An 18437-nucleotide genomic window follows, 5' to 3' on the forward strand; every position below is an offset into this window, starting at 1 on the left:
CCTCTGATTCCAGTGCCCCACCCCCAGCTGAGAACAAGGCCAGGGGGCCCTGCCTGCGGTCACCTGGAGCCACACGGTTAGCAGCCCTGACTCCAGCCCTTCTCTGCCCCACTGGGTCGTCGGGCAGGGCCTGTCTCCACCTGTGTCCAGTACACAGGCACCTTAGTGCTGGGGGTCACAAACACCTAGCTAGGGAATCGAGTGCTGGGGACTTCTGGCTGACACCCCACTTCAAGTCAGACTTGGCCACTCACCCTTAGAACCACCCGGGCCCTCCTGCCCTGGCCCCCCTGCCAAGCCTTCCCCCACAGTCTCACAGGGCCTGTGCCTTTCCAGTGTCTTCCTTTGGGTTCTCTGTGCCTGCCCCTCCTGGAGCCCTCTTTACCCATGATTACACGCCCCATGGGTCCTGCCCAGCTGGCCTTTGGCACCATGTCAGCAGCCAGGCCACACTCAAGGCCCATGTCCTACCATGAACACAGCCCTGAGGCCCCAGTGTATCGCCCTGGCCCAGGAGGTGCCCTGGATGGGCTCCCCTGGGGGCCCAGTCTGGTGGGGCAATCCCGCACACTGCCTCTGGGAGGGGCTGGCCAGACCAGGCCTCCTGCTGCCCAGCTCAGAGGACGCTGCGGGCAGCCTCTGGCCAGCCCCCCAGCACGGCCTCTCACTGCTGTTGGGGCCCCTGGGTGCTCACATCCCGTGTCATCCAGGCTGCTGGCGCGTGGCAGGGAGCTCTTTCTTGGGGTGAAAACAGGGTGAGCGTGCAGGTCAGTGCCCAGCGCCTGCGAGGAAGGCTCGGGCAGCTCAAGTTCACAGAAACAGACCCAGGCTGTGTGGTGCGGCATGGCAGGGCGGGGAGCAGAGTTCCAGTGTTTATTGTACATATATATATATTTCATGTGTATACACAGATAGTTTTCTCTCTTGGAAGTATTAAAAAATTGATCAACCTTCAATCTATAAAAAATACCTACTCTACATGATAGAAAAATCTCTCCTCCAAGTTTACACTGATTTACACCCAAGGCTTTCCCCCAGAATGTACAATACGAGGCAACATCTTAAACCTTAGTGTAGAAGGTGGGCCACGCAGAGGGTGGAAGGACACAGGGCCACACACATGCTCACACGCTCGCACGCACACACACTCCCTCACGCACATGCTCGCACCAGCAGGGCCCCCACCCCGCCCCCTCCAGGAGGCTCCTGGCCACACTCAGGCCCTGGGGCAGGCCCGCAGCCCCGGGGGGTGATGCTGCTGCTCCTTGAAGGGGCCCCCAAGCCACCAGGAAGGCCCTGACCTGTGGACATGGGGGCCAGCCCTGCCTGGCCTCCTGCAAAGCGCTCCTGGCAGAGGGACCACGACCCCTGAAGACCTCTGACTCCCAGAGGAAGCTGGCTCCAGACGTGCGGACTCCTGGGGGCAGTGGACATTCGCACGGGGAAGAGGGCCTGCCCCCCAGAGTCAGTGACCTCCACTGGGGGCTCTCACATCATAGGATTAGTGCACGGCCCTGTAACCCGAAGGCCCCCGGGCTTCACACTGGACCAAGGGGCCCCTTCCAGTTGGGTGCCGGCTCAAACAGCCCAAGAAAGCTGGGGGCACGGCAGCGCCTGGTGGGACCCTGACAGCACTGTCCTCGCCTGCCTATCCTCCCCCCACGTCCAGCGCCAGAGTTCTGGGGCTTATGTGCCATCCAGGGGCAGCGCAGGCCTGGATGGCACCGGGCAGGGCACCTGGTGGCCACGGGGAGCAGCACCCCAGGGGGACCCGTTTCCCTTCCTCCCCGACCGGGCGGGAAGCGCGGGAGGTCTGAGGGGCACGCCCAGCCTGAGGCTGTCCTGGAGCCCCTCCGTCCGGCCCCGCCCCGGCTCAGCTGTGTCCTCCCGCTGGGCGAAGGAGACCCCGCGTGCTGGGTGGAGACTTCCTGCGGCTACTTGACCTCCAGGATGGACGGGTTGGTCTCCATGATGGCCACGATGATCCTGTCGATGTAGTCTTGCAGCCGGAAGTTGATCTCCTCCTGCTTCTGGATGGCGTCCATGAGCTGGGGGGGTAGTGGGGCACGGGGTTGGTGCCTGGCACCTGGACTGCCGACGCCTGTGGGCCGTGTGGGGCACATGGGGGCGGGGCCGTTACCTCATCTCGGGAGACTGAGCTGATCTCCGCGGCCAGAGACTCCGAGAAGGCCGTGGAGAAGAGGCTCCTGGCGCCCTGGATGCTCAGGTTGATGATCTGCCCGTTGAGCTCGTCGTTCTGCTCCTTCAGGCTGCGGTTGTCCTGGGGGACACGGGGCGTCACTCCTGGGTGCACGGGACAGGCCCTCCCGCCGGGTGCGGCCCCAGCGCACCTGCTTGAGCCTGCGGACCTCCTGCTCCAGCTCGCTCTCCCGCGTGCGGCTGTGGTATTCCTGCAGACCCGCACTGCTGCTGCGGCCCCTCCGCTGCTCAGCCTCCAACTTGAAGAGCTGCAGGTGTTCCAGCTGCTTGCGGAGGTCCTCGATCAGCTGCGGGGGATTGGGCTCAGCCAGGCCGCAGGGCCTCTGGGCGGTCTCCGCACCCTTGGGGCGGCCCCTGCTCACCTCCTGGGTGGCCTCCTTGTCCCTCTGGAACTGGTGCCTCTCGTGGCTCAGCCGGTCCCCCAGCTTCCGCCTGTTCTCCTGCTCGTCGCTGAGCCGCACGGACAGCTCCTCAATCTCATCTAGCAGCTTCTGCTTCTCCTGTAAGAAAGAAGGTTGCCGTGGACACGCCCGTATGCCGTGGTCCCTCACAGCTCCCCCAGGCCCAGGTACTGTTTCTGTTGAGGGAGATGGGACCCACACAGGAGCAGGGACTGAACCCAAGTGCTCCCAGGTGTCCTCAGGGCACACAGTGGCCCAGCTGAAGTCAGTCCATCAAGGACAGCATCCTGGATCAAATCAGGGGTTAATCTAAGCGTAACTTTCCAGGCCCAAGGACCCTGAGAAGCCAGGCAGGGCCGCTCACCTTTTGGCAAAGGGAGGGCCAGGCCCCACCTGTCCTGGCTCTCAGCCCAGGGCCCCCATGTCACTGCCAACCAGGTGGCTCCCTCAACTTGGAGACCCTGTCTCAGGTCCCGGCGGCCCGCAGGTACCCCAGGAGGAGCGCGGGGAGCCGGCGGGCAGCTCACCTCCTCCAGGCGCTCAATGTTGGCCTTCAGGCAGGGCGTGCAGGACCTCAGCTCGCTGTTCTCCTCATCCAGCTGCTGCAGCCTGGGCACAAGAACTAGGCTGGGACCCGCAGAGCTGTCCCCGACCCCACACGCGCCCACACAGAGGCCAGAGCTCCTCACAAGCCAGGATGGCATCTACACCTCAGGTGTGGGGACGCCTCACGTTTACAGAAAAGCTGTCACCACGGAGCAAGTCCCTGGACCCTGAGCCCCTAGCGGCTTCTCGAGGCATTTGCAAGTCCTCGTGGCATCCGTCACACAGCGGAAACACGGGCGACCAAGCCAACGGCCTCGACCCAGCCTCCCCCAGGCGCCCCTTCCCGTCGGGTCCCTGCACCGCGACGCCATCACAGCTCCTCTGTCCCCTCGGGGCTGCAGCATCTCTAGGCTTCCTCGCTCTTCATGACCTTGTTCTGAGCAGGCCTGGCCCTGTGTTTGGTGGACTCCCCTCAGGCTGGGCCCGTCTGGGGTCCTCTGGAGACTGGACAGGCTGTGGGTCTGGGGAGAGCCCCACAGAGAGGGGTTCCCTTCGCATCCCGCGTGACGCTGACCTGGACCACTGGGTGGTCTGTCTGCCAGGTGTCTCCTTGGTCAGGTTCTGCTTTTCCCATCTGTCCTCTGTCTTCTAGTCACGGGCCCCGTCCAGGCTCCAGGGACGCCCAAAGGGGCTTCTCCACGTGTTGTTTGGGCTCCTCATTGGCTCAGGCTCTGGCAGAGGCTCCTGCTCTGCCCTAGCTCTGCCCACCTGGAACCCGTGATGCACCGCATGGCTGTGCTCCAGTGCCTCCCCGCTTCTGCTGGTTTTTCTCTGGCCCAACCACATGCCCGCCCTTCTCCCAGGAGCCCTGGTTCCTTCCCTCATGCCCCTGAACCCCCAGGGCTACAGGTCCAGGCACAAGGAGCTGCTGACTGAGGTGCATAGGGCAGGCAGTGACCCGAGTGCCGTCTTGCTCCGAGGGCCTCTTGAGGCCCCATCCACCTTTAGCCCCAGCTGCTGCCTGTTTGACCAGCAGGATGGCCCGCCCATGGCACCCACAGGCCAGTGCACAGGGCCCCACGGAGAGGCTCTCCTGAAGTCCGCTGACCCCACTGTCCCGAGGTCCAGCAAGAAGGCTGTCCCAGGTGCTGGCGCAGCTGGCCTGCCCCCTGGAGGCCTCTGTCCAGGGAGACCCCAGCACAGCTCTGCGTGCAGCCCCTCCTGCCGCCCGCCACTGTGAAAATGTGTCCAAATGTATCTTCCAGCTTTAAGAGCTGGACATAAACACATGCTTAAGGGCCTGGAGTCATGAATCCCTGCTGCCTGCTGAGGGTGGGGCCATTCAGTCACAAAGATGGTGACTGCAGGAGGACGGCAGGAACCCTCGTCAGGGACCCCACAGCTGACCAGCAGCCTGTGGGCATTTAGGTTCTCTGCCAGTTTTGAGATGCACGTGTCAGCATGTGTGGACACCGCAGACTAAGTTCCTGGTCCCCTCCTGTGCCTTTGTGGGCATGTGCGTGGAGCCTGCTCCCCTTTCCTGACTGTTTAAGGCTCATGCCTTCAGGGGAGCCCAGGGTAATGTTCTCAGGTTGCCTTAAAGAAAGATGGTGACTTTGATTTGGTTGGTGTAACGTCCTCACGAGAAAGATTAGAGGAGGTGACATCCAGGTGGTGTCCATCTTTGATCCCGATAATCATGGCCTTCAGTACAGTCTTACAGTTCACTTCACAGAGGTTTTCCCACTGTTCCTACAGTCAACTTTGTTCCTAGGTGTCATGCCCTGGGGTGGAGGGCTGTGCGCTGACCGGGCAGCTCTCTCTCTTCCTCATCGCTGTCCGCCTGGCCCGCTGGTCCCATCTCCCCTCCCCGACCTGCCCACCCCCTTCCGCACCCCACCTCCCCTCCCCCTTCCTCCATCGCCCCCTCCCCCTCCATCCCATCCCCATCTTCCCCTCTCCCTATCCCCCTCCCCTCCCCACACCTGGCCTGCAGGTTCTCAATCTCGATGCTCTTCTCCCGTTCCATCTTGCACAGGAGCTCCTTCTGCTTGCGGGTCTCCTCCAGGACCATCTCGCAGGCTCTCAGCTCCTGCTCCTTGAGCTGCTCCTCCAGAGCGTTGGCTCTGCCGGCAGAGGGGGAGAGACTGTCCTGAGACACTGCGCCCGGACCTGGAGAGTGGCCCTGCCCCCAGGAGGGACAGGCAGGCACAGAGGATCCCCCACGGCCACAGCTCTCATCAAGGGCGGTTCTGAAGCAGGAGATGTGTCCCCCAAAGGAGGCTCCACCCCATACTGAGGGTGCCTGGGCTTCAGACCCCGGCACAGTCCTGACAGCAGGGACAGTCCCCATTGTTCTCGGGGGCCCTCACCCCCGCCCCAGCCTACACCCACAGTAGCCGCCAGCTTGCTGGGTGTCAGTGTGAGACCCTCTCGGGACAAGCCCACCATGTGCTTGGCCCTGGGCACCTCGTCCTGCTACTCCAGACTAGGGACGTGGTTTACAGACTGCCCCCCACAAGGTCAGATGCGAAGGCAGGTGTCGCAAGAACTCAGAGACAGGTGGAATGTCCACACAGAGACCCCGACCCTGGTATCTTCCCAGACCACCACGCCTACTTGCAGGAGACCTCCCAGAGATGGGCTCCCGGGCTCGGCTGGGCTGGCGTGCCCCAGCGGCCCTGCACACGGGGCTTCTCATCTGCCTTTTGGCGCCTGCGCCTGAGAGTACACAGTAGGCCGAAGACCACGAGACACCACTGGAAAGCGCTCATACAAAACGTCCAGAGCAGACAGGAAAAACGACCCAGGGGAGACACACATTTTGTGGGAGACAGTCCAACTGTCACCCTCAGAGGCCAGAGACACCACATCCATGAAACAGCAGCTGTCACGGGAGCGACGTACAACAGAGGTAGCCCTTAGCAATTAAAACTCCAACCCAACACAATTCTGAATTCAAAAGAGGAACTGAAAGAAACAAAAAATCATCATACAGCAAGAAAGAACGAGAAAGAGAACAGGAAAGGAAAGGAGAACGGTTCAGAAGGTCTAACACCTGACTAACAGAAGTGCAGACTGACTACTGACCTTGGGAGAAAACGGGAGAAACCATACAGAGAAACAATCCCAAGAATGATCCTCCTGAAGCTGAAGGAGCCGCTTTCCAGATTTAAGGGCTAGAACCTCCTGCCCCTGGCTCAGGAGACGACACGAGGCCCTCCCAGCACCCAGGGAAGGAGCAGGACCCACAGAGCCGTGACCCCAGTGGTGCCAGGGCCCCGCTCACAGATGGACAGATAGCAGCGGAGCAGGCTGCCCAGGGCCGGCTCCCAGCGGAATCCCAGACTCAGCCACCCATCGGTGGTGGGGAGTGCCGGGGGCGGGGGAGCGCGGGCACAAAGCCTTTTTCAGACACGTGAGGCCTTAGGGAGCCAGGCTCCTATGCCTTGAGCAGGGCCTCTGCTTAGAAACCAAGTGGGCGAAGACGTGGAATCTGGAGAATAAGAAACCAGACATGGGGGACACAGGTGGAACTTGTCATATGCAGGAAAAAAGGCCATGGGGGTCACAGACTGGGAACCGCAAGCAGCCCCAGGAGTGCGGGCCAAGGGGACTCAGGCAAAACCAGGAAGAGCAGCCCAGCAGCTGGACATGGCAGGCCTGGGGCTGGCAGGCAGGGCAGGGCAGGGCGGGCTTTTCACCAGTGTGTGGGTGACTGCTAAACGCCCATCAGGCCAGAAGGCCCGCCCGTCATCTGAGAGAGCTGTCTGGCCGCCCTCGCACTCTCCCTGGCAGCCCCCACCCAGGGCCCAGCACTGTCTCTGAACCCTGAGTCTCAGTCTCCTAGTCCAGGGGGGTCTCAGACCTGATGCAATCCTGCATCAGGACAGGTTCCTGGAATGGGGGCACATGCCAGATGCCCCCAGATGGGAAGCCCAGCTAGGTGTTCTGACGGCACAGTGTGGCCCCGGCTGCTCTTGAGGGGCCCTCCGTTGCCCTTTCCTCGGGGAGAGCCTTGCTCACCCCACCAGTACCCAGAGAGCCAGCCCTCAGCAGCTGGATGGGGGGCAGCGCCTAGAGAACCTGAGGTGGATCACACCCTGTAGGCTGCAAGAGATCTGCATCCTGTGCTCACCTGTGTCCCTGCCCTCACCTATGTGCTCTGTGCCCACCTGTGTCCCTGCCTTCACTTGTGCACCTACCCTCACCTGTGTGCCGTGCTCACCTGTGTCCCTGCCCTCACCTGTGCACACCTGTGTGCCCTGTGCTCACCTGTGTCCCTGCCCTCACCTGTGCACACCTGTGTGCCCTGTGCTCCTGTGTCCCTGCCCTCACCTGTGCACACCTGTGTGCCCTGTGCTCACCTGTGTCCCTGCCCTCACCTGTGCACACCTGTGTGCCCTGTGCTCACCTGTGTCCCTGCCCTCACCTGTGCACACCTGTGTGCCCTGTGCTCCTGTGTCCCTGCTCTCACCTGTGCACACCTGTGTGCCCTGTGCTCACCTGTGTCCCTGCCCTCATCTGTGCACACTGATGTGCCCTGTACTCACCTGTGTCCCTGCCCTCACCTGCGCTCACCTGTGTACACCTGTGTGCTGTGCCCTCACCTGCATGCCCTGTGCTCACCTGTGTCCCTGCCCTCACCTGTGCACCAGCTGGAGGTTCTCCTGCCGCAGCCGGCTGTGCTGCTCCCCGTTGGCAGCTGTGTCCTTTTCCAGTTCCGACACCCGCTTCTCCAGGAAGACGACCTGGGGAGTGAGATGGTGGCTTGAGAACAAGGGGCTGGGAGAGTGCGTGCCCCAAGCAGACGGTCCTGGAGGCCACACCCAGCAGGCTGGAGAGCCGTGAGCACCAGTGAGGGCAGGGTGCACACGGCGCCCTCAGGCCTCAAAGGGTGAGGCCTCAAGGGTGGGCAAGGCACTGCTCTGCAGGGCAGTGCGTGCACAGAAAGGCCTAGGGTTGGTGGTGCCCACCTCATGGAGCCAGGCACACTCAGTAGGTGTTGAGAAGTGTAATGACCAGACCACAAGACTGGAGAGTGGGGAAGGCTCGGCAGAGCTGAGATGCTGCAGAGAGCAGGTCCAGGAGGAGGGTGGACAGGGAGGTGGGTGGATGGGGAGGAGGAGGGTGGACAGGGAGGTGGGGGGAGGAGGGTGGATGGGGAGGAGAGTGGAGGGGGAGGCAGGTAGAGGGGGAGGTGGGTGGACAGGGAGGAAGCGGCCGGACGGGGAGGAGGCGGGCAGACAGGGAGGCGGGGGGGGGGGGGGGGGAGGAAGGTGGACAAGGAGGCGGGGAGGAGACAGGGCTGTGCCGTCACCCAGCCCCTGCATGGCCCGGAGCCCTGAGCCTCGTGACCTCGGCCAGAGGGAGGCTGCCCCTCCCCTAGGAACCTCTCCTGAGCAGCAGATTCCACCCACGGCTTGGCTCTGGGCCCTGGCTCTGGGATCGCTGCAGCCATCCCCCCAGCACCTCTCCATGAACAGGTGTCCCTTTCCTGTTCACCCGAGGCTGCCGACCCTGATGGCACCCACCAGAGACCAGCAGGGCTATTGGGGGTCTGCTCAGCCCCCACAATGCCAGCCCCTCCTCCCACCACGCTCAGCACACCTCGCCCAACACACCCGCCAGCCCTGCCACCAGTCCAGGGCCCACCTTGTCAGCGATGTCCTCGTCCATGCCCTCCACGGGACCCGGGGGAGAGTCCTGCAGGGCCTCCATGGTCAGGGCCCCTGACTGCTGCAGGTGCCTGTGGAGGAGAAACGACAGGCCCGTCCAGAGGTCCTTCAGTGGGGCAAGGAGAGCAGAAAAGGGGAGCGACCACGGAGCCGGGCCTGTGCACATGAGCAAGCCCGGGACCGTGCAGAGGCAGAGCCCAGGGGCAGCAGGCAGGTCTCTACCGGAGGGCCTTCCGGCAGGACGCCACAACCAAGGGCCGGGCAAGCGGAGGCCTCACGGGCCCGGGCTCCTCCTCTGCCAGCTCCTGGGCCGGGTACTTTGTACTTGGGCAATAAAACAGGACGTCACCCCTCTCGGCAATATGAAATATTCTCATGTCCCCCAAGCCGGTGAAACATGCTCAGGGTCGACTGCGGGCAGACCGGGCCTTCGGCGCCCTCTCCGTGCCTGACTTGCAGGCCCACCACTGGGGGCAGCCACGGGGCCCAGGCGCGGGGCTCCAGCGGCCGAGCAGGCCCGCGGCCCTGATGCACATGAGAGACTCAGCGCGGTGTCACCCCGAGGAGGCCGGGCACCCCCACTGTGCCCGGGCACGGGCTCACGCAGGCGGTCACGCAGCTAAGGCCACAGCACGGAGAGCCCGTTCAGGAAAACGCTGTTAGAAAGTGCGCTCTATCAAACATATGAAGGAAGCTCTATCTGCTTTTCAGTACTGACCAAGCTTCTACGTTCTTTTCATCTTTTTCAAGAAACATTCTCAGGGGAACAAAAAAGAAGGGCATCTTCATGCCCAGGGGCCTCGAGCCCGACGGTGCCCTGGGGGGCATATTGGCGCCATGCTGTGGATTTCACTGACCCTGCAGGGCCGGGAGGACGGCATCAGCTCCCACTGAACCGCTCCATGTCCGCGTCCACAGCGGGATCCGAACATGAGCTCCTGGCCCAAGGCCCATCCCGAGGAGGGGCCGCGCCTGGGCCAACACCCGACCCTGACCTCAGACCAGGGGCTGACTCCGGCTTGGGGGTGTGTGGCTGAGTGCGGAGCCATCTCAGTAAGGCCAAGGGTCCTCGTGTGGGGGTGTGGGAGGATGGGTGTGAGCCCATCCTCACTGAGGAGGCCCAGCAGAAGGGACCCGGTGCCCGATCCACCCAAAGGAGGTAGGTCAGGTCGAGTCCTAGACACGACCGGACCCCAGAGCCGCCTGCACGAGGGGACCACAGCCAGGTAGAGAGAAGCGACAGCAGGCATGCTGAGCTTCCTCAGGAGGCCGGGGGCAGTTATAGAGGCAGCAGACTAAAATTGCACGCATATGTGTGTGTGCGCGCACACAGCAAACTACACACACCCACAGGCCGGGCTTTCTCACACAAGGGCACTCGTGAGGGAGGGTCAGTCCTCAGAGCAGCACCACAGGCCAGCCTCGGGCGTGGCCCAGGGCCCAGGCGCCCGGGCCTGATGTGGGGCTGGGAGGACGGGACTCGGGCGGCATGTCCCGCCCGCTGCACGTGTTTGGGTGAAAGGCAGGGTGAGCGCTGCAAGGTGGCCCCCACCCATCCCCCCCACCCCCCCGAGCCCTTAGCCCTCAGAGTCACAGGGAAAGGAAAACAAGCAATTCATAGCCTCAGGGACAGACGGTGGGAAAGCACGCGGCACCAAAGACCAGACATTCAGGGACCACACGCTGGAGGAGAGGCCCTCCAGCGCCCAAGGGGCCACAGAGAGGAGCGCAGTGGAGGGCCAGCCCCCAGCAAGCACATGACTGGGGACCAGGGCATCCCAACGGGCTGCACCCGACCTGTGACCTGCCCGAAGGCAGCCGCAAGCCAGTTGACAGAGGTGCACGGGCCCTAGCACACGCTGGCCCGGGGCCCCACTGGCTGTGAGCCGGAAGCCTCCAGTAGGAGGCAACGCTCAGAGAGGGGCAGGCGGGAGCGCAGGGCAGAGGCCGCCAGCAGGCACTCTGGGGGCGGGGGGCAGGGGACATCGCAGATCGATGCCCCAGAGAGGCCGGCAGTCAGCAGGAGCCTCCAGACTTGGGCCTGGCCTTCCACTCCGCCAGCCTAATTCACCTGGAAAGGGGTGCAAAGACTCCCCAAAGATGCCTGAGCATCAGGGAAGGGGAGCGCTCCTAGGAGCTCCCAGAAGGGAGACATGGTCACCAAGAGACCCAGAGAGCACTGTGCCGGACCCTCTGCAGCAGCGCTGGGGCTAGCGCCTCAAGAGCAGTGCCTTCCGAGCCGCAAAAGGGAAGCCACTTCTGATGTGAAGTCTGCACCAAGCCAGACCACAGGGGCGAGGCACCTGGCGAGGGTGAACCGCCTATTTTCTGGGCAACCCCTTCTCAAGAAGCTACAGGAAGACATGCTGGACAGAAAACAGAGATTAAAAAGGGAAGAAAGGCCCGAGGGTGAGACAAGCTGACATCCAAGAGAGACACACAGCCCGCATGGCACGGGCGCGCAGGGCCGGAGCTCCGGGGCCGTCCAGGCAGGAGATGACACAAACAAAAAATGTCATGGCAATCACTGTCTCTGGGAGAAGCAACATGTTTTTGGGAAAGGACATCCAGTGACCACATTGCAAGCCTCCCCATGGAGAAGGCTGGCCCCGGACACGCCTAGCAGAGGGGGGAGTGTCCACACGCCCCCAGACCTCAGTGCAGCTCCAAGACCGAAGAGCGAAGGGACAGTCCCGATGCACGTTGTTCACACACTCATCCACCTCGCCGGGGGGAGACGGCAGGGCAGGAGGGGTACAGCCCTTGAAGGAGGCGGACCCAGACCCGGGCTGCGGCTTTGGGGGCCCCCTGACCCTGCCCAGCCCTCAGGTGGGCTTTCCCTCGACCCAACTGGAGGGAGGCGAGAGCTCCCACCAGAGACCCCCGGCCACACACCCGGGTCCCCGTCCACCGCTGGAGTGAGTCTTTATAGCCCACCCTTCAAGTCATTTTCAACTCCAAACCATGAGAAGTGACTTTCAAAAGTTTTCTTGAAAAAGCGCCGTGAGCAGGGATACGTTTCAGGAGGGGTCCTACCTTGCTACCTTCTTGCTGGACAGCCGCTTCGCTGGACTGCAGGATGAAAACAAACAGGAAAGTGGGGTCAGGGGACAGACAGGGAGGACGAGAGGAAGCAGGAAGTGCTGGCGGGGCGGACGGGGTGGGGGCGCGCCACAGGCATGCACACCCGCGCCCCCGGCCGCACCATGCAGGAAAGGCTGGCTCCCGGCTCAGCAGAAACTCAGGGACACAGGGACAACCTCAGGGCCTGGCGAGGCCACCATGCATCACATGCTCCTAGCCGGCACAGAAGTCTAAGATAGAGTCACCGCCGGACCGTTAGGGCGGGACCCAGAAGGGGCCACGCGGGGTCTGAGCCATCAGCCGGTGGCACATCCCCGGTGCTGCGGGGCCGCGCTGTGCTCCTGAGGCCCGGCTGCCAGAGGCCCGCATGCACAGGAGGTTCTGCCGTGGGTTTCGCTCCAGCGCAGGCACTGCGTACCCTCAGCCCTGGCCGCCTGGAAACCCAGAAAGCGTTCCTGCACCATCCAGGGCAGGCACGCCAGCTCCAGGGCGCCCGCTTCATGGGACCGTCTGCAGTGGCAGAAGGGCCAGCTGACCGCACCTCTAGCCTCTGGTGTCCTAGGTTCCACTTCCCAGTTTACCTGCTAAACCATTGCTGGGGCCTGAGGAGGCACCAGCCACCTCTCAGAGAACAGCGGGGTCTGGGAAGGGACGTGCCCCCAGCCCAAGCCTGTGACACTGCAGCAGCACAGGGACCCAAGACGGGGCCTGCTTCCCGGGGCCTATCTGCATGAGCCGCGCTGTGGTGGAACTCAGGCCCTGATGGCCAGCCCCTGGCAGGTCCGTGGTGGAGCTGCTCTGGTGAGAGACCCCCACTTGCCAGCAACAGCATTCCTCCAGGGGGAGATGTCCAGTGAGTCTGGAAGGTGTGGCCCCGGGCTGGGTGGCCCTCCTCCCTGCCCTCCTCTCCTCCGCCAACCCCTGGCCCCATGAGAACTGGTCACTCTTTATCACACTTCCCATTCAGCTTACTGTGTGGTCCCCTCTCCTGACTGACGAAGTGTCAGCTCAGGACAGACCGCTGTCCAGCTGACTCCTCCCCCCGGGCCCACAGCACCTACACCTCTGGGGAAAGCCGACTCCCCATTGTCACGCAATGAACTATTTCACAGAGGCGCCAGGAACATGGCAAGTACGTGTGTTCTGAGGGTTGGGAGGTAGAAATCACGCCTGTTGTCAAACCTGTTGGACACTGGACTGAGTCACCTTTCACAACTACCAGCTCCGCTCACCCTGAGACAGTTCTGTGGACGCCGAGGGCAAGCCTCTCCTGGAGCAGGTATGAGGGGAACTTCCCATCTGACATCTGTGTCCCGATCGTAACGAAGGCTTTGATGGCATGTTAACCCTCTCATCAGCGCCTTTCTTAGGGGACAGGTGGCTGAAATGGACGTGAGACCCCTTAGATTTGCTGGCTGGATGCAGTCACACCCCAGTCTAGTCTTGGCCCCACAAAGCCTCACAGAAGTGACCGTGGCTGCCCTGCAGCAGGCCCTCAACGTGGAAAAGACCACCTCCGTGTCAAGAGACTTCAAGAGCGGGAGAACTAAGATGCGCGTATGTCCTCAAGTTCACTCTCAAACACAGAGACGGCAGGGCCCAGCTCGGGAAGTAAAATGACCTCCCCAGCCTAGCGGGCGGCCCGCCCAAGGCGTGTGTGGAGCACTGGGCTGAACATGAGGGGTAGAGGGGGCCGGCGGGTCTCTGAGCCCCCTTGTCCCCTGAAGCCCCTCAATGGGCACCTACAATTCCTCCTCAGTGCTGCCGGGGCCCAGGCTCCCTGTGAAGCTGCCCACCAGCCCTGTCCCTCACTTGACTGGGCGCTGGCTGGACCCGGCTGAGTGGGGCAGGAGGATGCACACAGTGGGCTGTTGTCAAGGGTCCACCAGGCCGGCTGAGGGGCCAATGGCAGGCCCGGGAGACGTGGACACGTGGTACCACCGCCGGTCAAGGCCCCCTCCTCCAGGAAGTCCCCTGGAAGTCCGAAGCACAACAGCACCAGGTGGTCCCGCACCTCCTCTGCGGGGCGGGGCTGTGGGGTGTGTGGCATGAGGGCTCGTCGCTCCGTGCAACAAGCTAGAGCGCCAACCTGCCTAACGGACACGTTGACGCACGCCAACTGCCCAAGCTGTTTCCTGCAACTGGAGGCTGTGAGGAGCCAGGGGCCGCCCCCGGGACTCCAACTTGGGGGTGGGCGGCGTCAGGCGGAGAGGGGAGCAGATGAGGAGGGGGACGGGCGAGGAGTAGCACATGCACATGGGCGGCAGAGCCCCTGGGGCACCTGGCAGAGTGCCGACCCCGAGAGCCACTCCCATCTGCACCCAGACCTAGGTCCCTTCAGGTTTCCCGATGCTGCTGCTGTGCCTCCACTGAAAACGTCTTTTGGTGAAATGCAAAGAGCATGTCCTCCTAAGAACAGGCTCTCCTCCATGCGCTGGCGGTCCGCAGGCAGGGCAGGGCGGGGGACTGGGTGGTGGCATGCACGTGGGGCAGCAGGCCGGACGAGCACATGCAGGGCCGGGTGGAGGTGAGGCTGCGGCCTGCAGGCCCGCTGGCCCACTTGAGGGAGCCCCCGGCACTCAGGCGGCACCTGGCCAGGGCGGCGGGCGCTGCGGGCCGGCGGGCTCTCCCGCGCCCGGGACAGACAGCAGGCCAGGCACCGCGGGTTACCTATTCTTCTCGAGGTCGTTCAGGCGAGCAGAGAGGTCCTCCAGGCGGTTGATCTGCCTGTGGCACTGGCTGCAGTAAAACTCAAAGGCCTCGTCAGTGAGGATGCTGTGCAGCTTGGTGCTGAGTGGGTCGGCGCTGGAGGGGCGAGAGGTGCGTCTTCAGGAGGGGCCGGACCAGGGCTGGGCAGGGTGCCGGCAGGAGACCTCTGCTCACGGTGCAGAGGCCCTCGCCCCACCTCTGGGACTGCGCCGCCTGCCGTGCGGCGGCTGGAGCACTTCCTCGTCAGGCGCTCAGGACGCGGGCGAGCCTGGCAGCTTTGCGGAGAAGCCAGCATCGTGACACCCGCATCCTCCACCCGAAATGTGTCTGTGTGAGTGCGGAGCACGCAGCCAGCGCCTCACTTCCCGCCCTGTGGCCATGGCAGTGACTGTCTAGGGAGTGCCACAGCCAGGGCTACGGGAAGGACGTCCTCTAAAAACTCAGAATCGTTACTGTCCCAGGAACTAACCACAGGGGCCTTCAGGGCAACGGGAAGTGCGGCCACGAGGACCCCAGGCTACTGAAGCACAGACGGCACCCTGCAGACGAAGCCGAGGACGCGGGCGGGCACGGAACCAGTGGAGGCACGTGCGCGGGGGCCTCGGCCGGGCCCTCGGGCCATGCCAGCAGAGTGCACCCCTCTCAGCACATCCAAGTCCACAACCGCCACTGTGGGCACAGGTGGAGAACCCCAGAACCAGGAGCAGGGGGACAGGGGGCTGACGGGGGCAGGCACGGGGGTGGGCGCTTCCTCCAGGCCTCCTGCTGCCCGGAGAGGAAGCAGAGCTGGGAGGAGCCCGCCCGTGAGCCCAGGGCTGGCCCGCCAGATGCCACAGCTCAGTGTATCCAAGGCCGAACCTCGCCGTCTGGGGACGCCAGGTCATTATAGGAAATGAATCCTGACAGCCGTCTGTGATGCAAACACCTCTCTCAGAGGCTGGTCAAAAGACACCAGCATCCAGCTACAAGAGGAGCACAGTCTGAAGACACGCGGGAAAACACGGAGAAACAGAAAACTCCGAGAGGAGGCCGGCCTCGGAGCTACTGCAGCCTCATCTGCGGCCGGTCGCAGTAAAAGGAATCACTGGAAGTTCCTGTTTCCGGTGCAAGTAAAAGTGACATCCACACTACACTGTAGTCTAAAGCATCCTGTCTATAAAAAATGCAGGGACTTCCTGGACTCCCAGTTCCCTCTGCAGGGGCACAGGTTCAATCCCTGGTCGGGGAACTGAGATTCCAAATGCTGTGTGGTGCAGCCAAAAAAATGTACAATATGCATACCTTAACTGAAAAACACTTTATTGCTAAAAAATGCTCACCATCACCTGAGCCTTTAGGAAGATGCAATCGGTTCACAACAGTCACGTCGCAGGTTGCTGATCCCAGACTCCCACCATGATCATAATCATATCAAAGGTTTGGAATGCTGAGAATTTCCAAAATGTGACACAGAGATCGACATAAGCACCGCCCTTGGGAAAGTGCAGGAGGGTTTCCACAGGCCTTCAGGGCATACAGTACACGAAGGGGCGTGCAGGGCGAGGCCCATCAGCACAGCGCGACTCGGAGAGCTGAGCAGGACGCTGGCGCTTACTCACACAGGACAGGCCACACACGTCACACGCACACACATGCAACACACAGAGAACACACAGGACATGCACACAACAGCCCCCCCACAGAACACATCACACACAGAACACATGCGACACACACAGAACACACGTGATGCACACACAACAGGCCCCCCCCCACAGAACACATCACACACACAACACACGCGACACACAGAGAACACATGTGACGCACACACAACAGGCCACACATACACCACATGCATCACACACAGAGAACAGGCTGCACACAGAGAACACACGTGACACACAGAGAACACACGTGACGCACAGAGAACACAAATGACACACACAGAACACATGTGACGCACAGAGAACACAAATGACACACACAGAACACATGTGACGCACACAAAACAGCTCCCCCCACAGAACACATGCGACACACAGAGAACACACGTGACACACACAGAACAGGCCACACACGTCACACACAGAACACATGTGACACACAGAGAACACACGTGACACACAGAGAACAGGCCACACATACACCACACGCAGCATACACAGGACAGGCCACACACACCACACACGTGACACACAGAGAACAGGCCACACACGTCACACACGTAACACACAGAGGACACACCTGATGCGCACACAACAGCCCCCCCACAGAACACATCACACACAGAACACACACAACACACACAGAACACACGCGACACACCACAACAGGCCACACATACACCACACATAGAACACACGCGACACACACAGAACAGGCCACACACAGAACACATCACACACAGAGAACACATATCACACACACAGAACAGGCCACACACACACCACACACACCACACACACAGAACACAAGTGATGCACACACAACAGCCCCCTCACAGAACACATCACACACAGAACACACGTGACACACACAGAACACACGTGACACACACAGAACAGGCTACACATACACCACACATAGAACACACGCAACACACACAAGACAGGCTACACACAGAGAACACACGTGACACACACAGAACAGGCCACACACAGAACACACACGACACGCACAGAGAACACACGCGACACACAGAGAACACATGTGACACACACAGAACAGGCCACACACACAACACACACATTACTCACACAATACACATGACACGCACAGAACAGGCCACACACAGAAAGAACACATCACACACACAACACACACGACACACACAGAGAACACACGTGACACATCACACACACAACATACGCGACACACACAGAACACACGTGACACACAGAGAACAGGCCACACACACACCACACATGATACACACAACACACGTGACACACACAGAATAGGCTACACACACATCACCCACCGTGTCCCCTGCAGCCGTGGTCCCCACTGCAGAGGGTCTCTGGGGACAGCTCCGCACTGCCCTCGCCATAGTCCTCATCACACACACCACCCACATCACACACACAGAACACACGTGACACACAGAGAACAGGCAACACACACCACCCACACATCACACACTAGCACACACGCACTCTCTCACACACACACAACACATATCACACACACACACAGCCTGCCTCAAGCTTACCGCAAATCACAGCTCAATTCACAAGCAGCGCTGAGAAACACGCACAGCCAAGAGTCCCCTGTCTGTATGCCTGGGGCTCGGCCTCGGCCTCTCAAACAGGGAGACGGGACCACGACGGGATGAGAGGAGCTGCAGCCAACATTCCCCCCAACGGGAACCCTAATCTCAGTGGCACTGCTCAGCTACATCACAGGGAACGAGACCAGCCTGCAAACAGGAGCCTTTACCTGGGAGTGAGGAAGGCAGGATCCCTGCAGCCGCGGTCCCCACCGCAGAGGGTCTCCGGGGACAGCTCCGCCTCACTGCCCTCGCCATAGTCCTCGAAGTGCTCCTCACCACCTATAACCGCGACCACGGACTGGCCCTGCAGGTGGGACCTGCGGAGGCAAAGGAGAGTCAGCTGCCGCCTCGGGACCGAGGAGCCCAGAGCTGCGGATGTGACCCGAGCCTCTGTTCGGAGCCCACGGCGACCACACGTGTGAGTGGCGCCTATTCCTGCAGTCATTCTGGGAAAGATAAACTCAGGTGACTGACTTTGCCCGTGGACTCCGCCTGGCCCAGCCGACCCCACACCACCACGTCCGTAACCAACACTTCACGGTCTGT

At 61.9% G+C, this 18437-nt stretch overlaps 1 protein-coding gene across 7 annotated transcripts in view; it reads right to left on the minus strand.

Moving 5' to 3' along the window:
• Positions 1 to 837: 837 nt before the first annotated feature.
• RAB11FIP3 (RAB11 family interacting protein 3) overlaps positions 838 to 18437 on the minus strand; it is a 60377-nt gene continuing 42777 nt past the window's right edge. For 2 of the 7 annotated variants that reach the window (XM_086376649.1, XM_086376651.1), the window contains 11 exons: positions 18059 to 18208; positions 14600 to 14734; positions 11882 to 11917; positions 8823 to 8916; positions 7815 to 7918; positions 5153 to 5293; positions 3149 to 3230; positions 2583 to 2720; positions 2352 to 2507; positions 2141 to 2281; positions 838 to 2048 (listed from right to left, as the gene is read on the minus strand). In XM_086376649.1, coding sequence (XP_086232775.1) covers positions 1935 to 2048; positions 2141 to 2281; positions 2352 to 2507; positions 2583 to 2720; positions 3149 to 3230; positions 5153 to 5293; positions 7815 to 7918; positions 8823 to 8916; positions 11882 to 11917; positions 14600 to 14734; positions 18059 to 18208 — 1291 coding nt within the window. In that variant the 3' untranslated portion in view covers positions 838 to 1934. Of the gene's footprint in view, positions 2049 to 2140; positions 2282 to 2351; positions 2508 to 2582; positions 2721 to 3148; positions 3231 to 3747; positions 3936 to 5152; positions 5294 to 7814; positions 7919 to 8822; positions 8917 to 11881; positions 11918 to 14599; positions 14735 to 18058; positions 18209 to 18437 lie in introns of those variants that run through there. The other 5 variants (XM_086376647.1, XM_086376652.1, XM_086376648.1 and 2 more) reach the window with 3 other exon arrangements.

The sequence above is a fragment of the Bos grunniens genome, chromosome 25, assembly GCF_055505025.1.
Source record: "Bos grunniens cultivar Pamir isolate PY7600 chromosome 25, Bosgru_T2T1.0, whole genome shotgun sequence".
NCBI classification, from domain to species: Eukaryota; Metazoa; Chordata; class Mammalia; order Artiodactyla; family Bovidae; genus Bos; species Bos grunniens.